Genomic DNA, 21,151 nt, shown 5'->3' with positions numbered 1-21,151 from the left:
AAAGACAAACAAGATGGTTTGTGCACTGAGACATCATCTCTTCTTAAAATGAATCACTAGTTTCATATTAGAATGTCAAAATATTGAATAATGTGTTGGTGATGATTTTGTAAATATCCAAGAACTACTTTCTAATTTTGCCATTAACAATAGTTTGATGCTCGTTAAATTTTAGTTTACAAAAACAACAACAACAACAACAACAACTGGAAACGCCCCATCTCCAAGGTTTCCTTTTTGGTGAGAGGCATACTCTAAATAAGTAGTTTTGGGAGAGCGCTGAGAAGGTGACTCCACAGCTCAGAGCACTGGCTGCTCTTCCAGGGCTCAGTTCCCAGCACCCACATGGCAGCTCAGGTCTGTGACTCCGGTTCCAGGGGATCTGAGGTCCTCTTTGGACCTTGATGGCACTGTGTGCATGTGTCACAGTATGTAGGCAAAACACTCTTGCTTTGCCAGAAAATAGACCTATGACCCACAAGACTTTTTACAGGGCACTGTAGGAGAACAAAGATAGGGCTGAGTTCCCTTATAGACGCATATCTGCTTTTAAAATAAATCATATGCAGTGCTCTGTTAGCACATTTTATGAGCCATAAGGCCAAACTCCAAAATAAAAAATAAAAAAAAATGGAACGGAACACTATTTTTTTCCTCTGTTACTAGGAATTGAAACCAGAGCCTCGAATGTGCTAAGCCCTCACCTAGCTACTGAACTATATCTCCGATAGTAAACATAATACTTATTTGTGTGTGTGTTTTTAAAAGGGTATTTTTATTTTATGTGAATGAGTGTTATGTCTGCATGTTTGTAAGTGCACAACATGCTTGCCTGGTGCCCACAGAGGCCAGAGAGGGCGCAGAAGTCACCCAGACTGTAGTTATGGACTGTTGTACCCCTCCATCGGGTGCTGAGAACCAAACCCTGGTCTCTTGCAAAAACAAGAGTGATCTTATCCGCAGAGCCCTCGCTCCAGCATCATAAAACACCTCTTTGCCTTTCTGCAAAAGAATTTTAGTGAAAAAATGTAATACAATTTGTATTACGAAACTGGGGGGTTGTATGTCGTGGAACAAAGTGATATTAAATTCACTGGTAGGTTTAGTTTAATATTATTGTTAATGACTCTTATCCTAAAGGGTCTTGCAAAGAGTTATTCATTTACATTAAGAATTTGCCTCCTTGGGGCTGAAGAGATGGCTCAGTGGTTAAGAGCACCGACTGCTCTGCTGAAGGTCCTGAGTTCAAATCCCAGGAACCACTCCGTGGCTCACAACCATCCATGACAAGATCTGGTGCCCTTTTCTGGAGTGTCTGAAGACAGCTACAGTGTACTTATATATAACAAATAAATCTTTAAAAAAAAGGATTTGCCTCATGTACTAAATCAGAGTATTGATTTCTCAGGACACCGATCATAAAAATGTATTTTTATTGACATTGGGGCTGGGAAATGGCTCACTAGTGAGGTGCTTGGTGCATAGGCAGAGGATCTGAGTTGGGATCCCAGGACCAAGGGGGAAAAGGCAGTAGGCCTGGCTGCGTGTGCCTGTAACCCTGCATGGAAGGGCAGAGACATGCAAATCCTGGGGGCTTTCTGATCTAGTTAAAATGGTGCGCTTCAAGTTTAGTGAGAGTCTGTGCCTCAGAAAATAGGTGGAGGCTGCAGAGATGTCTCAGTGCTAAAGAGCACTGGGTACTTTTCCAGAGGACCTGGATTCAGATCACAGGCTCAAAACTGTCAGTACCTCTGGCTCAAGGGGATCCAACGCCCTCCTCTGAGCCCACCGGCAGTGTCCTCACAGTGAACGTGCTCGCAAGCAAAACACTCATACACATAAAATTTAAAAAAAATTGAGACAGGGTCTACTGTCTACAACCCTGTTGTCCTGGAGCTCGCTACGTGGCTGAGGCTGGTCTTGAATGAATACAGACGTCTACCTCTGTCATCAGTAAAATAAAGGTAGAGGAGTCAGTGAGGAAGATATCCTGCTGTCAATCTCTGGTCTACACATGCACAAACAACAGTGAGCACACCAGCGTGCGTGCACACACATGCACTGGTGTGCTCACACATGCAAACACACACACACACACACTCACGCGCACACACACAGGCATGCTAGCACTCTCATGCACACACTCTCATGCATGCACACGAGCAATTATAACTGAAATTTTAGATTACAAAAGCAAAGTGTTTGCATGTTGGGAGTTTAAATGAAAAGGTTCAAAACTAATTTCGAAAGATTTAAAACAGATTGGGTGAGCAAGTATAGAGCTGTCTTAAGAAGCCACACAGATTTTTTTTTTTGAATGAATACATCAGTTTTGACAAAAACACACCAAAACAATGAAAATATTTCTAAACATCTGTTGCCAAAAAAGCTTCAGAGAGGCATACTGGCAGAGAGGTCTTCCATCAGAGAGAGCTGTGTCTGGCAGAGAGGTGCAGATTCTACGTTAGATGTCCCTTAGTATTGAATCAACAGACTGTGAGGTTTGGGTACATGTTGTACGTGCACTCAAATAATTTCTCACGTCAAGTGCTCTAGGTAACACTGCATTCAGTCCTAGGGCTTAAACTTTCTGTGGCAGGCTTAAAATTCCTTACCATGAATATATGTCTACACACTTTGGTTTTCATGTTAAAAGGAAGAAAATGGATATTCAATGGTTGTACATGAGTTTCTGCTTCCAAGATGATGCTAGTTCTAATAGAATCATAAGATTGATTCTCATTAGTGTTAGCGGAGAAATCAGTTTTCTGATACTGCTACCAAGCTAACTAATCCAGCTCCCTCAGTATCAGACAGCACTCCAGCCAGGGGCTCCGTAGGGCTCAAACTCAAGGTCAAACTGCCCTCTTGTGGTCTTCTTGATAAGGAAGGTTTTTTATTGTTGTTTTGGTTTTTCTCTGTGTAGCCTGGCTGTTCTGGAACTTGCTCTGTAGACCAAGACTTTAAAATCGGAGATCCCCTTGCCTCTCCCCCTCAAGTGCTGGGGTTAAAGGTGTACCTGGCTACGAAGAGGTTTTTAATGCGTTTGGCATGACTATTACTCACAAGTGGATAGACAGATTGATTTCTAAAACTGAGCCCATGCCCGAGGCCTGCACATTCTAAGCAATTACTGTACCAGTGACCTATATGTCAAGTCTGAGTTTTACAAGACCTTACATTTATCTCACATAATGTAAAATTCACTTTAAAACGACTCAATTAAGTTTTCCTTAGTATATTCACAGACTTGTGTGGCTATCCTCACTGTTTAAATTCTGAGCATTTTAACTTCCCTGATTCCCCATAAGCACTGACTTTAAAGTATAGTGTGCATGTGTGTGTGTACGTGTGTGGTGTGTATAATATATATACAAATATACATACTATATACAATACATACATGTATGGATAATATATAATACTATATATAACACATGTTGTATATATGCATACATTATCTATATAATTGTGATTACAAAATATTAATATATATTTTATATTATATAATATAAAATATATATAGTTGTGATTACAAAAAGGGAAAGAGCTATTAAGATATGTTCTATGGGGGGTGTGGTGAGGTGTTAGGGAAGGGGGTGCCTCAGTGGGCCTATGCCAAGGCATCCCTTCCCCCTGAGGGACCAGACACATGACGGTATAGTATGGAATAGAGTTTATTCAGGGCATGGGGAGGGGAGTTAAGGGGGTAGTTGAGGCAGAGAAAGGCAGAGAGAAGAAGAGAGTAGAGAAGTAGAGGGGGAGATGGGGAGGGGAAAGGGAAGAGCCCAAGGGAGGGCAAGAGAGAAGCTGAGAGGAAGAGAGACGAGAGAGAGAGAGAGAGAGAGAGAGAGAGAGAGAGAGAGAGAGAGAGAGAGAGGAGGGCAAGCAGCCCCTTTTACAGCGGGCCAGGCTGACCTGCTAACTGTGGGGATGCGCAGACCTGGCCGGTGCCCAAAATTCTCTGTGTAACTCAAGTTTGCCTCGCCTTTGAAATCCACCTGCCTCAGCTCCCACTCGTGCTCAGTCTACATCAGGGTCCTCCTGTTGGCCTTAAATAAGCTTTGTTTCACTTTCAAAAATATTAAGATTTTAACTTGTCTTCTGTTTTAAAGTCTTGGTGACAGTCACAGGCACAGCGACAGACAGATGTGGTTATTACTGTATCTCAGTTTTCTGAGGGATGCATCTGACCTCACAGTCGATGTGCATTATGGTTTACACACACACTTTATGCTTTCTTTTGTTAAAATATCTACTTATTTATATATTCTATACATATAGGTGTTTTGTCTGGATGTACATCTGCACACCCAAAGAGGGCACTGGACCCATGGAACTACAGTTATAACTGGCTGTGGGCCTCCATGTGGGCGCTGGAACTGAACTCGGGACCTCTGAAGAGCAGCCATCAAGTCATCTCACCAGCCCTATACTTTATATATGAAAATACTTTCTGTTTCTCCTTCACTAAAAGTTTTTTTAATTTATAGCTTTTTAAAAAATACATGTCCTGCATCAAGATGAATTATTGAATGACTCTCATTTTAATATACTAGTGTTTTAAGTTACATTATCATATTTAACTGGATCAGCGATTTCATTAATTGCAAAATACATTATTACATTTTGGAGTGATCAATGGATATTCATTTTTAAAAATTGAACATCTAAATAGGCAAATATGAAGTCACTTATTTTCTTTCTTTTCTTTTCTTTCTTTCTTTCTTTCTTTCTTTCTTTCATTCTTTTTTTTTTTAATTTGGTTTTCTTGAGACAGGGTTTCTCTGTGTAGTCCTGGCTGTCCTGGACTCACTCTGTAGACCAGGTTGGCCTCGAACTCAGAAATCCGCCTGCCTCTGCCTCCCAAGTGTTAGGATTACAGGTGTGTGCCACCACTGCCCGGCAAGTTATTTCCTAAAGGTAAAACTGCCATGCATTCATTCCTGAGATTAAATATTGATTCAGAGTCAGGTATTCAATTCCCTAATTGCCAGTGAATTTGATTTGCCGATATTTTTCAAATTTAGTAGTGAAATAGGCTGTAATGTTTATTTTTGGACTACCACTATAAAATCTTGGCAATTGGCCTTTCCTATATTTTGTGCAAAACTAAAATTCAAAGACAAAATTTTAAAAATATATTAATTTTTATTTATTTTGAGACAGAGTCTCAATATGTAGCCCTGGCTGGCATGAAACTCACAATGTAGACCAGGCTGGCCCAGTCACATAGGTCTGCCTGCCTCTGCCTCCCAAGTGATGGAATAAAAACCACGTACAACCATACACAACTAGATTTATTTTATATTTAACTCTGTGTGTGTGTGTGTGTGTGTGTGTGTGTGTATGTATGTACTTGTGAATATGTGTGTGATTACAGGTTTCCAAAGAGTCCAGAGAAGAGCATGGTCTCTCCAGCCCCAAAGACCAATTTTGAATGCATGGTAAAACTTATCATAACTCTTAATGTGGTGCTTTAATTGTAGGTAAGTTTCAGTTATTGTTTAAATTTCTTTAACACCCAATGAGGTGTTATGCTGTATCTGCTTGGGCCCACTTACTAAGTTTTTCTAGGAACGCCCTTCTTGTCAGCATTTTCAATTTATTAGCATGCACCTTAACTTGCAATGTTCTCTCTGTTCTATCATCATTGCTACACTTTGACCTTTTGTTTAATATGATTGATATACAGTACTCTTTTCCCTTGGTCAAACTTGCCTGCTGATTTTATACCTTTAAATTCTAACGCTTCCTTTTCTGCCATATGCCTATTTTCAGTCTCTGCTATGCTGTTTCGACATTAATGCTGACTCAACTGGACACATTTTTCTTCCTTCGCTAAGTTCTGAATTCCAGTTTCTATTATAGTCTCATCAGCCTGGGTGCTTATGCTTCACAGGACCATCAGAGTTCTCAGCGTTGGAGCACGGGCCCAGCTTGGCCACACATCCCCAGCAGACCAATTAAAAAGACAAGTAACAGTAAGACAAATAACAGAGAAAGACTATCTGTTCAGTGTTCACATTGAGATGAGGAACAAATACTGAGGACCAGTGGCCGCACCGCTCGGCTCCATCTTCCTTCATCACTGAGGACCAGTGGCCCACACCCCTCAGCTCCATCTTCCTTCATCACCGAGGACCAGTGGCCACACCCAGCTCCATCCCTCAGCTCCATCTTCCTCCATCACTGAGGACCAGTGGCCACACCCAGCTCCATCCCTCAGCTCCATCTTCCTCCATCACTGAGGACCAGTGGCCACACCCAGCTCCATCCCTCAGCTCCATCTTCCTCCATCACTGAGGACCAGTGGCCACACCCAGCTCCATCCCTCAGCTCCATCTTCCTCCATCACTGAGGACCAGTGGCCACACCCAGCTCCATCCCTCAGCTCCATCTTCCTTCATCACCGAGGACCAGTGGCCACACCCAGCTCCATCCCTCAGCTCCATCTTCCTCCATCACTGAGGACCAGTGGCCCACACCCCTCAGCTCCATCTTCCTTCATCACTGAGGACCAGTGGCCACACCCAGCTCCATCCCTCAGCTCCATCTTCCTCCATCACTGAGGACCAGTGGCCACACCCCTCAGCTCCATCTTCCTGCCCATCACTGAGGACCATTGGCCACACCCCTCAGCTCCATCTTCCTCCATCACTGATGCAGCACTGTCTAGGCTCTCCACTTTCTCCTGCCAGTTTCTGACATGTGGTCAGGGCCATGAAATCTCTTCCTGGGAGACCATTCCTCCTCTGGTACTGTTTCCGTTCTGGCAAGGGTGAAGACATTGTACAGGGAGACACTGTGTTCCTCCCTTCAGTTATCAGACTATGCAAACAATGGTCTCCAAAGGAGCTGGAATTTCACCAAGGGATCATGGTAGGAAGAGGAAGAGGCTAGCGCCTAGCACCCAAACGCAAGGTTGTATTTGTCTCCCTGGATGCTACTTGACCCAGACCCATTTGAACTCAATAGCTTGAGCTGATGCAACAGACAGACAAGGGCTTGCTCCCCTCCTCTCCCCAGGTCTCCATACAGCCCCAACAGAGGCCTAGAGTTTGTGGTCCTTTAGGAACAGGGCTGGAGAGCCCTGTTTAGGAATGAGGGAAAGAGGTGTGCCAAGAGGAACAGGACACAGACTCCCACTGTCTGCTGCCCTGCTTCTGCATGGAGACCTAGTCCATCTGTGTCCACAGCCCTGAGAGCAGAGACAAGGGGTGTGCCCTGGGTCTCTTGGACCTACTTGGCGCCACGGCAACACCTTCTTCAGGATCCACTCTGACATGCTGAGCTGAATGTCCTGCCTGAACTGTTACTAGAACAGTTTTCATCAGGAGGGGTAGGGAGTTTTCCAGAGTACAGGGTTGACCACTCCTTCTTCCTATTTAGATCTTTATCATAAAGGCTGCTTTGTGCTGTTCTTATTCTTATTTTGAGACAAGGTCTCACTGCTGTTGGCCTTGTCAGAGCTCCTCCTGAGTTAAAGGCACATGCTACTATACCCAGCTTGTTACTTACTGGTGTACTTATAATTTGGCATGGTAGTGCAGGCTTGTAATTCCAGTACTCTATTGACAGAGATAGGAAGATCAAGAATTCGAGGCTACCCTGGGCTACATAGTAAGTTCAAGGACAACCTGTATACAAGAAAGTGTAGCAAAAAGCCTGTCTCAAACAAATAAAACACAGAACTTTAATTTCAGCATTTGTGAAACTAAGGTGTAATTGATAGGAGTCGGACTGCTACACAATGAATTACAGGCCAGCCTGGCCTACATAATAAGATGCTTTCTCCAAAAAAATAAAAGCAAAACAAAATTTTAAGGAAGAGTTTATTTTGGCTCACGGTTCCAGGGCACAGACAATCATAGGAGAGACATCATGGTGGCAAGAGCTTCTTGAGGTATCTAGTTATGTCGCTTGCAGTCAGGAAACAGAGAACGCCCCTCCCTCAAATCATTAGAATCAGGCATGGTGGTACATGTCTTTAATGTGAGCAGTTGGAAAGCAGAGACAGATTTCTGAGTTTGAGGCCAGCTAAATCTAACACATTGCTCGAGACCAGCCAGGGTTATATAGTGAGATACTGTCTGAAAGAAAATTTCTTTTATTCTTGTGTCTGCAAATGTATGCATGTGCAGGCCAGAGGAGGGCATCCGGTCCCTCAGAGCTAGATTTGTTGCTTGCAGGTGCCCCAGCTTGTTACAATGGGCGCTTGATCTGAACTAGGGTTCTCATGATTTACCACCAAGGGTATTAACCAGTGAGCTATCTCTTCCCCATTTAATAGAACATAATTCAATCTGCTATTTCCTTTATGTTTTTATTTTTATTCAAAATCGTGATCAGTGCGCTGCTTTTTGTGCAATACTTAGGGCCCTGAATGAATCAGAGTGCCCTTTTCTCTAATCTCAAAAGAGTTTTAAGCAATAGGAATAATTATTTGCACCTTGATGGTTAGCTATGCCCTATCAATAAAACATAGTAGTTAGCAGACCCTGGTTAATTAATCTTTGACTTCCTTTTATGGTTTGATCACAGAAACAAGAGGTTTGACTGCTGCTGTGTCAGGTTCTGTTGTGGTTCCTAAGAGCACAGCAGTAGCAGTGTAGGAAACCCAGGCATAGGATTACAGATAACAAATTACAAACACAGGATTACAAGCAAGGGTTGGAGGAGATGGGCAGCCGATGGGTTGCCTCCTCCAGTAAGGACTGGTCTCTGAGGTCCCTTTTACACAGAGAAGAAAGCTGACCCTGGGATGACCAAGTACAGTGGTCCCTGAGGAAAGAGCATCAAAGACAGACTCAAAAGAGTTCTGTGGATATAAGTCAGAGGTAGAGTCTCTGTCTGGGAAATAGAAGGCTCTGGATTGAATTTTTAGTCACATACCACCACCACCACCACCAAAAATACAAATAAAAATCTCTAACTTCATAGTGTCCATGCTGACATTTTTTTTTCTGGTATTACATACTGCATACACTTCTTTTTTTTTTTTTTAATGCTTTCTGTGTAGCTCTGGCTGTCCTGGAACTCACTTTGTAGATCAGGCTGGCCTCAAACTCAGAGATCTGCTTGTCTCTGCTTCCTAAGTGCTAGGATTAAAGGTGTGTGTGTCACCAAGTCCTGCATAGTATTACATATATCTATTTAATGTTACTGTGGTTAGAGTTGGCTGATGAAATTCTGTGACAAGGTAGTGGCTAGTGCTGCAAGATGTTATGGGTTCCAATTGTTGAAGCACAAGTTATCCAGTGAGCAGACAGTGTACTGACTAGTTTTGTGTGTCAACTTGACACAAGCTGGAGTTATCACAGAGAAAGGAGCCTCCCTTGGAGAAATGTCTCCATGAAATTCAGCTGTAAGGCATTTTCTCAATTAGTGATCAAGTGGGGGAGGGCCCATGGTGGGTGGTGCCATTTCTGGTGGTCCTGGGTTCTATAAGAAAGCAAGCTGAGCAAGCCAGGGGAGGCAAGCCAATAACACCCCTCTCCATGGCCTCTGCATCAGCTCCTGCTTCCTGATCTGCTTGAGTTCCAGTCCTGACTTCTTTTGGTGATGAATAGCAATGTGGAACTGTAAGCTGAATAAATCCTTTCCTCCCCAATTTGCTTCTTGGTCATGCTTGTACAGGTATAGAAACCCTAACTAAGACAGGCAGCATCAAGGACTTAGCTCCACGCCAATGATAAGGTAGTTTCTACACTGGCAGCAAGGTGTAAGAAGCAGCAGTTTTCACAAGACTCTTTCCAACAGTTTTCCTTTATGTTCTGTTCAATGCCACATTTGTCACAATCTTTTAAATGCCTGTACTCCTCTTTAGGATAACATTATTTGTCTTTTTCCTTTTGATCCTTTATTTCTGCCCCGCACCAGCTCTTTTTGAGTTTTGTGAGTGTGCCAACTCCCTGACCAAACCATTCATTACTATAATACCTGTAGGTCTCATTTTCATAGCTATATTCTTTTGAACCTACCTTACTAGTAATCTTGTTACAATTAAAAATAGGAGACAGAACCTTAGGGACAGAAATCTGGATTTGTTTTCTGATACCACTAAATGAAAGGCCTTCTTTTAAAAAAAAAAAAAAAACAATATTTTATGTGAGTACACTATAGCTCTCTTCATGAACACCAAGAAGGGGGCATCAGATACCATTACAGATGGTTGTGAGCCACCATGTGGTTGCTGGGAATTGAACTAAGGACCTCTGGAAGAGCAGCCAGTGCTCTTAATAGCTGAGCCATTTCTCCAGCCCCTAAAGGAAAGGCCTTAACATCTTGTAGTAAATGATAGCCCATGGAGAAAGTTCACTTCTCACATGTAGTCACTTGGCTTCTTAAAAAGTATTTAGTCAGAAGTATGTGTTAATGGAAGCAAGATGCCAGAATATTCTTAGTATACAGAGAAAAGCAGGTCAAGACTCCAGGAGAGAAGAAACATTACTTATGTACAACTTACCCCATATCCTCTGGAAGGATCCAGAGGACACACTGTCTTTAAAGGCTTTTGAAAAACAAAGATCGTCCTTGGGACGGGAGAGATAGCTCAGCAGCTGGGAGCACTGGCTGCTCCTGCAAAGGACCTGGGTTCAGTTTCCAGTGCCTATTATGGTAGCTTCCAACTATCTGTAATTCCAGTTCCAGATTTAATGCCCATTTCTAGCCTCTGGGGATACTGGGTACACACATGATATGCAGACATATATGTAAGCAAACACTTAGAAAAATAAATTTAAAAATCACTGTTGAGAGAACAATATCATCTTTTAAAGACCCTAATGGTTGTTGTCAGGAGTAATAGTAAAAGATGTTCACTATGAAATGGCTCCTTAAATTCAAGAGCTATAGAAGATATGGACAAACCCCCCACAAACAAGGGCAGTATTCTATTGACAGGACTTATAAGATTTAACACACACACACACACACATACAAATCAAAAGTTAAAAACTGTCTATGCCAGTTTTTAAAAACTGTTTAGCCAGTAAGTTGTTATAACTTAGACTTAAGACTCTGGACAACAACAAACAGTGAGATCCAAGAGGTAGATGGGTAATCACAGTTGCAAATGCTGATACAAATATCAGTAATGACAAACTCAAGTAAAATAGAAAAAAAAATTACTGTTACTGCTGTATATACTGCTATGTAGTTTATGTAAGTATATACATATACACTGATATACAGCAGAAGTACACTGATTACATTACAACAGTAAAGGTTTACTTGTTAGTAAGATCAGAAAGAGGGCTGGACACATAGTTCCGAGTAAGATCACTTGTTGGTCCTGCAGGGGACCAGGCTTCCATTCCCAGCACCCACAACCCATTCCAGGGTTCTTTCTTCCAACCTCTGAAGGCACCAAGCACATGCATCCTGTGCATATACAAATGCAGGAAAAACATTTAAAATGAATAAACCTAATAAAACTTTTTAAATATCAGAAGTACTTTCAGGCCGGGCAGTGGTGGCGCACGCCTTTAATCCTAGCACTTGGGAGGCAGAGGCAGGCGGATTTCTGAGTTCGAGGCCAGCCTGGTCTACAGAGTGAGTTCCAGGACAGCCAGGGCTACACAGAGAAACCCTGTCTCAAAAAAAAAAAAAAAAAAAGAAGAAGAAGAAGAAGAAGAAGAAGTACTTTCAGGTACAGAGAGTGAGAAAGAATTAATTCAAAAATTAAAAAAATTCACTATGAAGACATGTAAACTAAGAATATGGAGAATGTAGGTTAAAACTATTTAAACATGGTTTAGGATGGAGAAACTCTCACAGTAACACTGTAATTCCATGGACAGTAAAAACTTCTTTGTCAAGACAAAGGTAGAGATAAACTAGAATGTGGGACATTTTGGAAGAAAAAAAGCTTTCCACAGAAGAACAGATGACTATTCCCTATTTGCTCTAATTGTTTCTTTAAAACACTTTAAGAAACTTTTGCTCAAAGTACAAATTTATTTAATGCCACCTTTAAAGAGGCAGGACACCTATCTAAGTTGAAATATACCATATCTCTGCTTTTAAGTTTATTTTGATCTGTGAAAGAACTACAATAATACAATAGAAGTCAGAACTGAGCCGGGCGTGGTGGCGCACTCCTGTAATCCCAGCACTCTGGGAGGCAGAGGCAGGCGGATTTCTGAGTTCGAGGCCAGCCTGGTCTACAGAGTGAGTTCCAGGACAGCCAGGGCTATACAGAGAAACCCTGTCTCGAAAAAACCAGAGAAGTCAGAACTGGGGGAAGTAAGGCCCAGTGCAAAGTACATACCTTGCATACACAAGATGCACAAAATCTGGGTTCCATCTCCAAACTGCACAAAAAAGGACAAACAAACAAAACCACATACACAAAACAAAGAGCTTTATTGTATAACTGTTTAATTATATCACAAACCTTATTAGTACAGTATCTATCCTGAAAATTCTAGTCAGATAAAAAATGAAGGCGTAATGATGTTTGAAGATGATTCAGTTGCTATTTTAAAGCTTTTTACTTATCAAGAGTGAAAAGAGAACACAATGAAAACTAGCTAGAAAAAAAGGCAACACAGTCATAGCATATGATGTTCTATAGTTGTTGGTAGGGCTTACATCTGATGCAGCATTCTTAATGTCATTCCAACAGTTCTTTTCTCTGTCACGTCTTAGCTGTTGATGCTATGAGTCTGGGAGAGAGTGACTATGGGTAACACTTCTGGTCTTCAGCTGTGACTGTGCAATGTCAGCAAGTGCACTTTGGATCTTCTCCAGAAGCATGTCTCCCCGATAAACAACATCCTCCAGACATGTAGCAGCTTCGTGATTTTCTTCTTCTAGCTTATATAAGCTTGCAGCCTTTGTAAGACATGAATGTTAATATATTCAGAGATGAAATGAACAGAAACTAAATACAAGTATTTATTTTAAAATCAGAATGCCTTTCCAACCATTGTGTTTTATCTTTAGTAGCAGGTATTTTATCAACATTTTTCTGTATGACTTCTTAGAAGACTAATTTTCAATGAGAATATATAGGTGTACATATATGCTCCACTTGCATTGCTTGAAGACTGTTTTATTCCACATTTAGAATGCCACTCTTCTCACTCTGCTAGTTAGACAAAGTTAGGTAGGAGTCTGCTGCCAAAGATGAAATTGTTCAATGTCAATACCACCTTACACACCTGATCTTACCTTTTCAGTCAAAATTGGACAGACTTATAGCACAATCTTCCAGAGGCTGTGCCAGCTCAGTTAACAAAACACCCAAGAAAGCCTGAAGTTATAGCTCAGAGACAGAATATTGGCCTAGTCTGTGAGATCTTGGATTTGACCACACACACACACACACACACACACACACACACAAAGGAATGAAAAGAAAACACTCACAAAACCAAATAAAGCCTCATATACTTCCCATTTAAAATTTAATATTAAACTGAATATCATAATCTCCTTTAATTCAAAGTTCTCTACTACTAGTAATTTTATTAGAGGAGTTTTACCTGTAAAGCAGCTGTAGACTCTTCACTGGGTAAAGAGTCTATCAAAACATCAATATCTTTTGCTGTTCGTGCAATCAGTGCTGCAAAAAGCTGGGCATACTCTGAAAAAAAAAACCCATCAAATTAAAGAATGATCAGAATTTTACATTTTCATAAGTAGAAATTATAAGATTAATAAAGCAAGAAAAGCTCAGCTAAGTTTTCTATATAATTCCAATTATGAAAGATAATTTTAGCATGTCAATACTATTTATACATTTACTATTACTTCAAATTGGGAATTAGCATGTCATTTTATTTATTAGGACAACATTTTGGTACCTTAAGGAAAGGAATCCATAGATGAGACGTTTTTCTTATTAAGGTCATAAAAGTAAAATTCAGTTTAACTCATACAAGCTTTCCTCTAAGGAAGTAACAATCTTTATTGGACATAAACAGAATTATGAGGCTTATGAATTATACTGATAAAGTCATTCCTGGGCCAATGAGATAGCTTTGCAGACAAGGGCACTTGCCACCAAGTCTAAGACCTAAGTTTGATCCCCAGAATCCAAATAATAGAAGGAGAGTTACTCCAGATCCTTTGACCTCTTGCATGCATGTTATGGCAGGCATGCCCACATACACACCAAATAAATAAATGTAAAAAAATAAGGAATCATTTATGCCAAAACTTACAGTAATATACTTTAACCACAGTCACATTTTTACAAAGAAGCTATAAATTGTAGAAGAAATGTCAGTCAGACTAAGCAGACCTCACCTTCTGTAGGATTGGCTGGTTGGTCTTTATTAATTGCTGTTTGAATGTTACTAAAAGAGGCAGGAGGACCACACTGCTGTAATACACCAATGGCATTACAAAACTGATCTGCAAGCTGGAACAAAAGGAAAAAAATCAAGGTTACAAAGAGTTATCAATGTTAAGGATTTCATTAAAAATGGCAACAATCTCTTCATAATAATGATCTCTATGCAAATTCCTCAGACAAAGGAATATTCATAGATAAAATGAGCCCATTATTACTAACAATGACAGACTGTCCAATTAAAACTCTCACTCTTCCAGGGATCTATTTGTTTCTAGTTTGGATTAAAAGGTTTAATCATACAAAGAAACTTACGTTTGGTATCAGTCTAGGTAAAATTAAATTTGGTATCAATCTAGTTTAAAGAATCAATACATAAAAGCCAGGCTATGGTATCAAATGCCTTTAATGCCAGCACCTGAGAGGCCAAGGCAGACTGATCTCTGAGCTCAAGGCCAGCCAGGGCTGTGACAAGAAAACCAAAGACTCAGCTCAGCCCTAAGTGATTGTTCTGAGTAGCTCTGGAGACTGAGCTCTCAAGAAAAGGCTGCTCACAAATAAAACCAGATCTCCATCCCAGCAGATATACAAACTACAATAGAGAAACAGGTGCTGAATGGTTAAGAGCACTAGCTGCTTTTGCAGAGGACCTGAATTCAACTTCCAGAACCCACATGGCAGTTCACAACTATAATTCTAATCTCAGGAGACCTGATGTCCTCTTCTGGCCGGTTTGGGCACCAGGCACCCACATAGTACACACGCTTACATGTAGCAAAAAACCCTCATACATATTTAAAAAAAAAGAAGAAGAAAAAAAAAAACTCCTGCAAATCATAACTCAATAGATCCTAAGATACCAAAGTGAAATGACAGTTGCCAAGAGTCTGTTCTTTCCTTCTACAGTGTGGGTCCTGAATTAGATCTAGTGACAAGTATCTTTACTTACTGAGCTGAGCCACTTTGCCAGCCCCCTAAACCATTTTATATGTTAATTTTATTTATTTATGTGTATGGGTGTTTTGCCTGCATGTATGTATGTGGACCATGAGCATTCAGTGCCCACAGAGGCCATCAGATCATCTGGGACTAGAGTTTTAGGCGGTTGTGAACCACTCTGTGGATGCTGAGAGTTAAACCCAGATCTTCTGAAAGAACAGCCAAACTCTTAACTGCTGAGCCATTTCTCCAGTCTTATATGCTAATTTTTAAAACCAAAACCACCAAACAAACAAAACAGGGGTTAGGCAGATGTTATTTAAGAACAAGAACACAAATGTGCCCCCCCCCCCCAACAGAGACAAGCTCTCACTGGTCATCTAATCTAGTTAAAAAACGTGAGCTTTCAGCTCATTGAGAGACCTTGTCATAAATAAATAAGAAAAATAATCTTGGACAACTTTGGTCTCTACATAAATGTACACAGGTTAAGTGCACCTGCATATACCAGACACACATACACAAAGAAATATAGAGTTCATTTGGTTGTTTGCATAGCATACATGAAGCCCTGGATGTGATCCATAGCACTGCTTAAATTGCAGGTGATAGTACACGCCTGTAATCCCAGGACCTGGAGGCAGGAATAAGAATTTCAAGGATATCCTCAGAATTGTATTTTAGGACAATCTGGGCTACATGAGAACCTGTCTCAATTAAATAAAGAAATAAACAAGAGTAATCTTGCTTTTCTTTTTGTAAGTATTGGTATATATATGCCAAAATTTATTCCAAGCAAAATAAGTACTCCCCTGCCCCAGTCCCCAAAGACAGGGTTTCTCAGTTTATCCCTGGCTGTCCTGGACTCTGTAGACCAGGCTGGCTTCAACTCAGAGATCCTCCTGTATTTGCCTCCCAAGTGCTGGGATTAAGAGTGTGCATTACCACCACCTGGCTAAAAATAAGTACTTTTAAAAGGTAGTAGTTTGAGATTGAGAAAATCTGGCTGGCAAATATATCTACCAAGGCTAACAACAAAAAAGTAATGTACAAAGCACATGATTTCTTTTCTGTAAACAGAGCAGTTGCCAAGTATAAAGAAATAGTGCGAGGATTAAGGATATAGCTCAGTTGGTAGATGCTCATCCAACAAACATAATGCTTAAATTATATCCCCAGCACTGAACAAAAATCTAGGAGTAACAGCATATACATGTAACTCAATAATCAGATGGAGGCAAGGAAGAGCAGCTCAAGGTCGACATCCTCAACCACATAAGGGAGTTTGAGGCCAGTCTGTACTACATTTTTTTTTTTACTGCACATTATCAGAAATGTATTCTTCAAGACTCAAGTTGTAACCTTGTTGCTTAAAATTTGTTGTTGGAGCATGATGAATCCTAGCATGAGGGAGGCAGAGACAGAGGTAGTCAGATTTCTGACAGTTTGAGGCCAGTCTGGACTATGTGGACAGTTCTAGGCCAGCCAGAGTTGCATGAGATTCTGTCTCAAAAGAAGCAAAACTAAAAAGTAATTTGAGAATATAAGTTCACACCTCTCACAAACTAAACACATGTTCTCACTAGTCCTAACTCCTGAAACCTCATTTACTATTTCCAATCAGTAAACATTTCTATTGTTTTGCTGTCATTATTTCAATGACAAAATTCTGAATTGTCATTGAAAAGCTAACCTGGGTGGCTAAGTTGCAGTATTCAATTTAGCAGCACTGTCATAAGAAAAATACAAATGAAACTTATTTAATACAGTAGCTATGTGTTCTGTCCTATACATTTATTCAAGATTCATTGTTTATCTGTTCAAAAATATTTATTGAAAAACCAACTCCATGACAAGCACTGTATATAAATATTATAGAGATGAACATGACTTAGCTTCTGTACTCATAGAGTTTCCAGATGTCAGAACAAATGTTAATGTTGCTCTGTGTTCCAGTCTACTTTAGCTCTTAAGAACTGAAAAGAATTCATTGTAACTCCCTAGCCATGTATGGGGCTTGTTTGCATCATCTAAAAGTCTCTTGAGTTTATGACATCTTTCTAAGCTCCTCAAGTAGTTCTTTGTAAACACATTACCAAAGACACAGTAGGCACCCATATTAACTCAATTATCAGTACTCCTAAGATGAGTCAAGATCATATTGTATCCTTACCATCCTAACTCCAGGACCTATATGAATATGCATATGTAGGAGTTAAGCTCCTACACAGCATTATTAAAATTTGTAAAACCAAAATAAAATTTAAATAAAAAAAAAGGTTTGTAAAACCACAAAGAAGTTGAGAATTTTCTTGAGAGAGGTTGGCTGGCAGCCCAGGGAATCTTTGCAAAACAGAATATACCTTGGTGAATTCATCAATATTTAAGAGATAGCTCAACTTTAAAACTACTTTACACAGAGTAGACTAGTTTTCTCACTTGTAGATTCACAATTTCAAAGTACTACTGTTAGAAAAACACTGGCCAGAGGACTAGGTATTTAGATTTTTTCCAGCAAGCATATACTCTGTAGACCCTTCTATATTAAACTACAACCAGGATGACACTAAGAGATTTTTAACTACCAGTGGAAAACTGCTGCACTCTTAATTGAAATAAGCAGAAGGGGTTTTTTGTTTTGTTCTTTTGTTTTTAATTCTTGCTTCTTTGAGTCAGTGTCTCTGTACATAGATCTGGCTGTACATAGCTGAACTATGTCTCTGTACATAGTTCTGGCTGGAACTCACTTTGAGGCTGGACCTCAAACTCAGATTTGCCTGCCTCTGCCTCCTGAGTGCTGGGATTACAGGGATTAAAGGTATGGGTCGTCATTCCAAGCTCAGTATTTTTAGCTTCCCATTCATGTACAATTAAGCAAGAATAACAGTCAGAGGGGACGAAGTTAGAGAAGCTAGCAGTTTCCAGGAGCTTTTGTAGTAGATTTTGATTCCCGGATTGTTTTTTGTTTTTAACTGCCAGCCTGGTCTCTACAGTGTGCAGGTCAGCCAGGGCTTCACAGTGAGAAAGACCATCTCAAAACAAATAAAAAATCCTTTGTGTACGTTAATTGTTCCACGGTACTGTGCTGCAAGCGCTTCACTTTTACCTGTTAAGAGTCTCTCAGGGAAGATCGTAAAGCAGACAAACAAATGGAAAGAAAAGGAGAAGGCCGATCTAGACTCCTCTAGAAGATGCTCCTCTCCAGCCACTGGTGCTACAGTTGCCAAGAGCGGAGGAGTCACGGCCTACAGAAGCCAAGGCCACCCTGGCCACTCACACACCAACCTACAGACACTCAACACTTTGTTGTAGCTGTTTGTTTTGTTTTCTGAGGGGATATCAAACTGGAGCTCAGGCTGGCCCCGAGCTCGCTGCAATTCTCCGGTCTCAGCTTCCGGAGTGCGATCACCGGAGGGATCCATTTGGCAAGTTGAAATGGAACCGCGAGGGAGGGATGTACACGAAAGTGCTTAGGCTTGTCCCTCCCCACAAAGGAGCTTCCAGATGCATCCCTGGGACTTGAGTACTCGCGTTCCCAGCTACCTGGTGTCGGACCTTGAGTCCCCTCAGGAGAGGCCATCAGTTCCCCTCCTCAAGTTCGCACCTCAGGAGAGGCCCCGGGTCCCACCCCGCTTAGGAGAGACTGGCGGCTCCGGCCTCCCCTCAGGCTGGTCCGCCGGTCCGGGTCCCCCCTCAGGCCGGTCCGCCGGTCCGGGTTCCCCCTCAGGGCGGTCCACCGGTCCCCCTCAGGCCGGTCCGCCGGTCCGCGTCCCCCCCTCAGGCCGGTCCGCCGGTCCGCGTCCCCCCCTCAGGCCGGTCCGCCGGTCCGCGTCCCCCCCTCAGGCCGGTCCCCCCTCAGGCCGGTCCGCCCGGCCGGGTTCCCGCTCATGCGGGTCCGCAGGTCCGCCGGTCCGCCGGTCCGGGTCCCCCCTCAGGCCGGTCCGCCCGGCCGGGTTCCCGCTCAGGACCGGCCCATCTCCTCAGACCCCGCCCTTTGGCCTCTGTGAGGCCTCTGGTCGCCATCCGCGGCGACCTCAATCTGCGCGCTCCCCGGGACCAAGCCTCGCCCCTTCCTCCTCTCTCCCCGTCAGAACAGAAAGGCTGGCGAGCAGAGGGAAGCCCTCACCGAGTTCACAGCGTCCTGCAGCTGCGTGAGTCTATCCGCCATGTTCACACGCACGCAAGGGTGCGCAAAAGCTCCCTGGTCGCGCGCGATTGGTCTATTTATGTCAGCTCCGGACCAATCACAGGGCTTCCTCTTTGAGAGGCGTGGTTAAGAAGGCGCGCTGCCGGGGAGGGGCGGGGCCAGCCTGCGGCCTGCTGACGTCAGGCTGGTGGGACCCAGGGGCTCCGCGTAGGGCCGTCCTCCCTCCTGTCTGTTAGCTTTGTCGGCGTTGTGCCTCACTGTGCAGTCCTGGCTAGCCTGGAATGTGTTTTGGTTTTGTTCGTTCGTTCGTTCGTTTGTTTTTCATTGTCTGGAACACTCGTTTCCCTCTGCTTTACTGTCCAGGTATACCACAAAGCATGCACGCAGCCAGCCATTCACAACATTTAAATCCAAGAGATGAACATTCTCCAGGAAATCAAAATGACTAGAAGAGGGTGGCTTGTTAGTTTGGGGCAGGAAGTGCATACCCAACTGGAGCCTAGATTCTCCTGCTTTAATTCTGAGTGGGAGCGCCTTGGGGGGATGGAAATCATTAAACAGCGCTGTGCTGAGGAAGGTAAAGCGAAAAGGAGGAAAAGAAGCATTTGAAGGTAGGAGGTGCGTTGTCAGCACAGACTGAGAGGAAAAGGAAAAGACTCTGATCAGCAGAGAGGTTCCAGGAAAATGAGCAAGTTAGGCGGGTTCAGTCTTAAGAAAGAGCAGCTTCAGAATTTAAGTTTAGAACTGGGACTTCCTGACAGTTTTCCATGTGAAGGGTGATGGCAGAAAGGTTATTTCTGTTAGCCTGGGGATATTCTGATGGGAAATGAGTCCTGAATCTGTAAATACCTGGTTTGTGGACCTCAGACAAACTTTGTTGTAGTTCCCAGGCTGATCATTTCTGGAGTGGGGGTAGGTGGGCATGTGAGCCTGTTTGTGTTGCTGCAACTGAATACAAGTAATTACACAGAACGTTTACTCCCTACCGCGTTCTGGAGGCTGGGAAGTCCACTATCAAGGTGCTAACACCTTAGAGAGCCTTCTTAGTGAAGTCTCACAGAGGAGGGCATAACAGAGGAGGCTGTTGTGAGGTACCCCCCAGCGAAAACTCCTCAGATGTGGTTTAAGCCAACAGATAGTGGTGATTAGCCAGCCTTCCTCCGGTGAACTTTCTTTTTTCAAATAGAGTGTCCGTTTAATCCAGAGTACATTTTTGTTCTTTGTTTAATTTGTTACTTAGAAAATACTACTATGGCAAAGTGAAAAATATTGATGCAGGAGATTCTAAATAAGTCTTATCTTTTTTTTCAGAACTTCAAAGGCATCTTTCTTTACTTTTTATTTTCTCTTGGATATTTTCTTTATTTACATTTCAAATGTTTTCCCCCTTTCCAGGTCTCCCCTTCGGAAACCCCCTATCCCATCCTCCCTCCCCCTGCCTCTATGAGGGTGCTCCCCCACCCACCCACTCTCATCCTCACAACCTGGCATTCCCCTACACTGGGGCATTGAACACCCTCAGGCCCAAGGGCTACTCCTCCCTCAGATGTTCAACAAGGCCATCTTCTGCCACTTAAGGGGCCAGTGCCATGAGTCTCTCCATGTTCTCCTGGAGCTCTGGTGGTCTGGCCTGTTGACACTGTTGCTCTCTCCATGGGGCTGCCAACCCCCTCAGCTCCTTCAGTCCCTCCTCCATGTCCTCCATCTCCTCCATCGGGGACCCCTGAGCTCAGTCCAATGGTTGGCTGTGAGCTCCCACC

At 42.5% G+C, this 21,151-nt stretch overlaps 1 protein-coding gene across 1 annotated transcript; it reads right to left on the bottom strand.

Moving 5' to 3' along the window:
• Positions 1–12,350: 12,350 nt before the first annotated feature.
• Med21 (mediator complex subunit 21) lies at positions 12,351–19,450 on the bottom strand. Its single transcript, XM_052175284.1, has 4 exons — positions 19,371–19,450; positions 14,260–14,374; positions 13,494–13,594; positions 12,351–12,840 (listed from the first exon to the last, which is right to left on the bottom strand). The coding sequence occupies exons 1-4, from the start codon at positions 19,410–19,412 to the stop codon at positions 12,664–12,666; spliced, it is 435 nt and encodes a 144-aa protein (XP_052031244.1). The 5' UTR covers positions 19,413–19,450; the 3' UTR covers positions 12,351–12,663.
• Positions 19,451–21,151: the final 1,701 nt, after the last annotated feature.

This window comes from Apodemus sylvaticus, chromosome 2, assembly GCF_947179515.1.
Source record: "Apodemus sylvaticus chromosome 2, mApoSyl1.1, whole genome shotgun sequence".
Classification (NCBI taxonomy): domain Eukaryota; kingdom Metazoa; phylum Chordata; class Mammalia; order Rodentia; family Muridae; genus Apodemus; species Apodemus sylvaticus.
The sequence above is the reverse complement of the archived record's forward strand: the minus strand, read 5'-3'. Positions and strand labels throughout refer to the sequence as shown.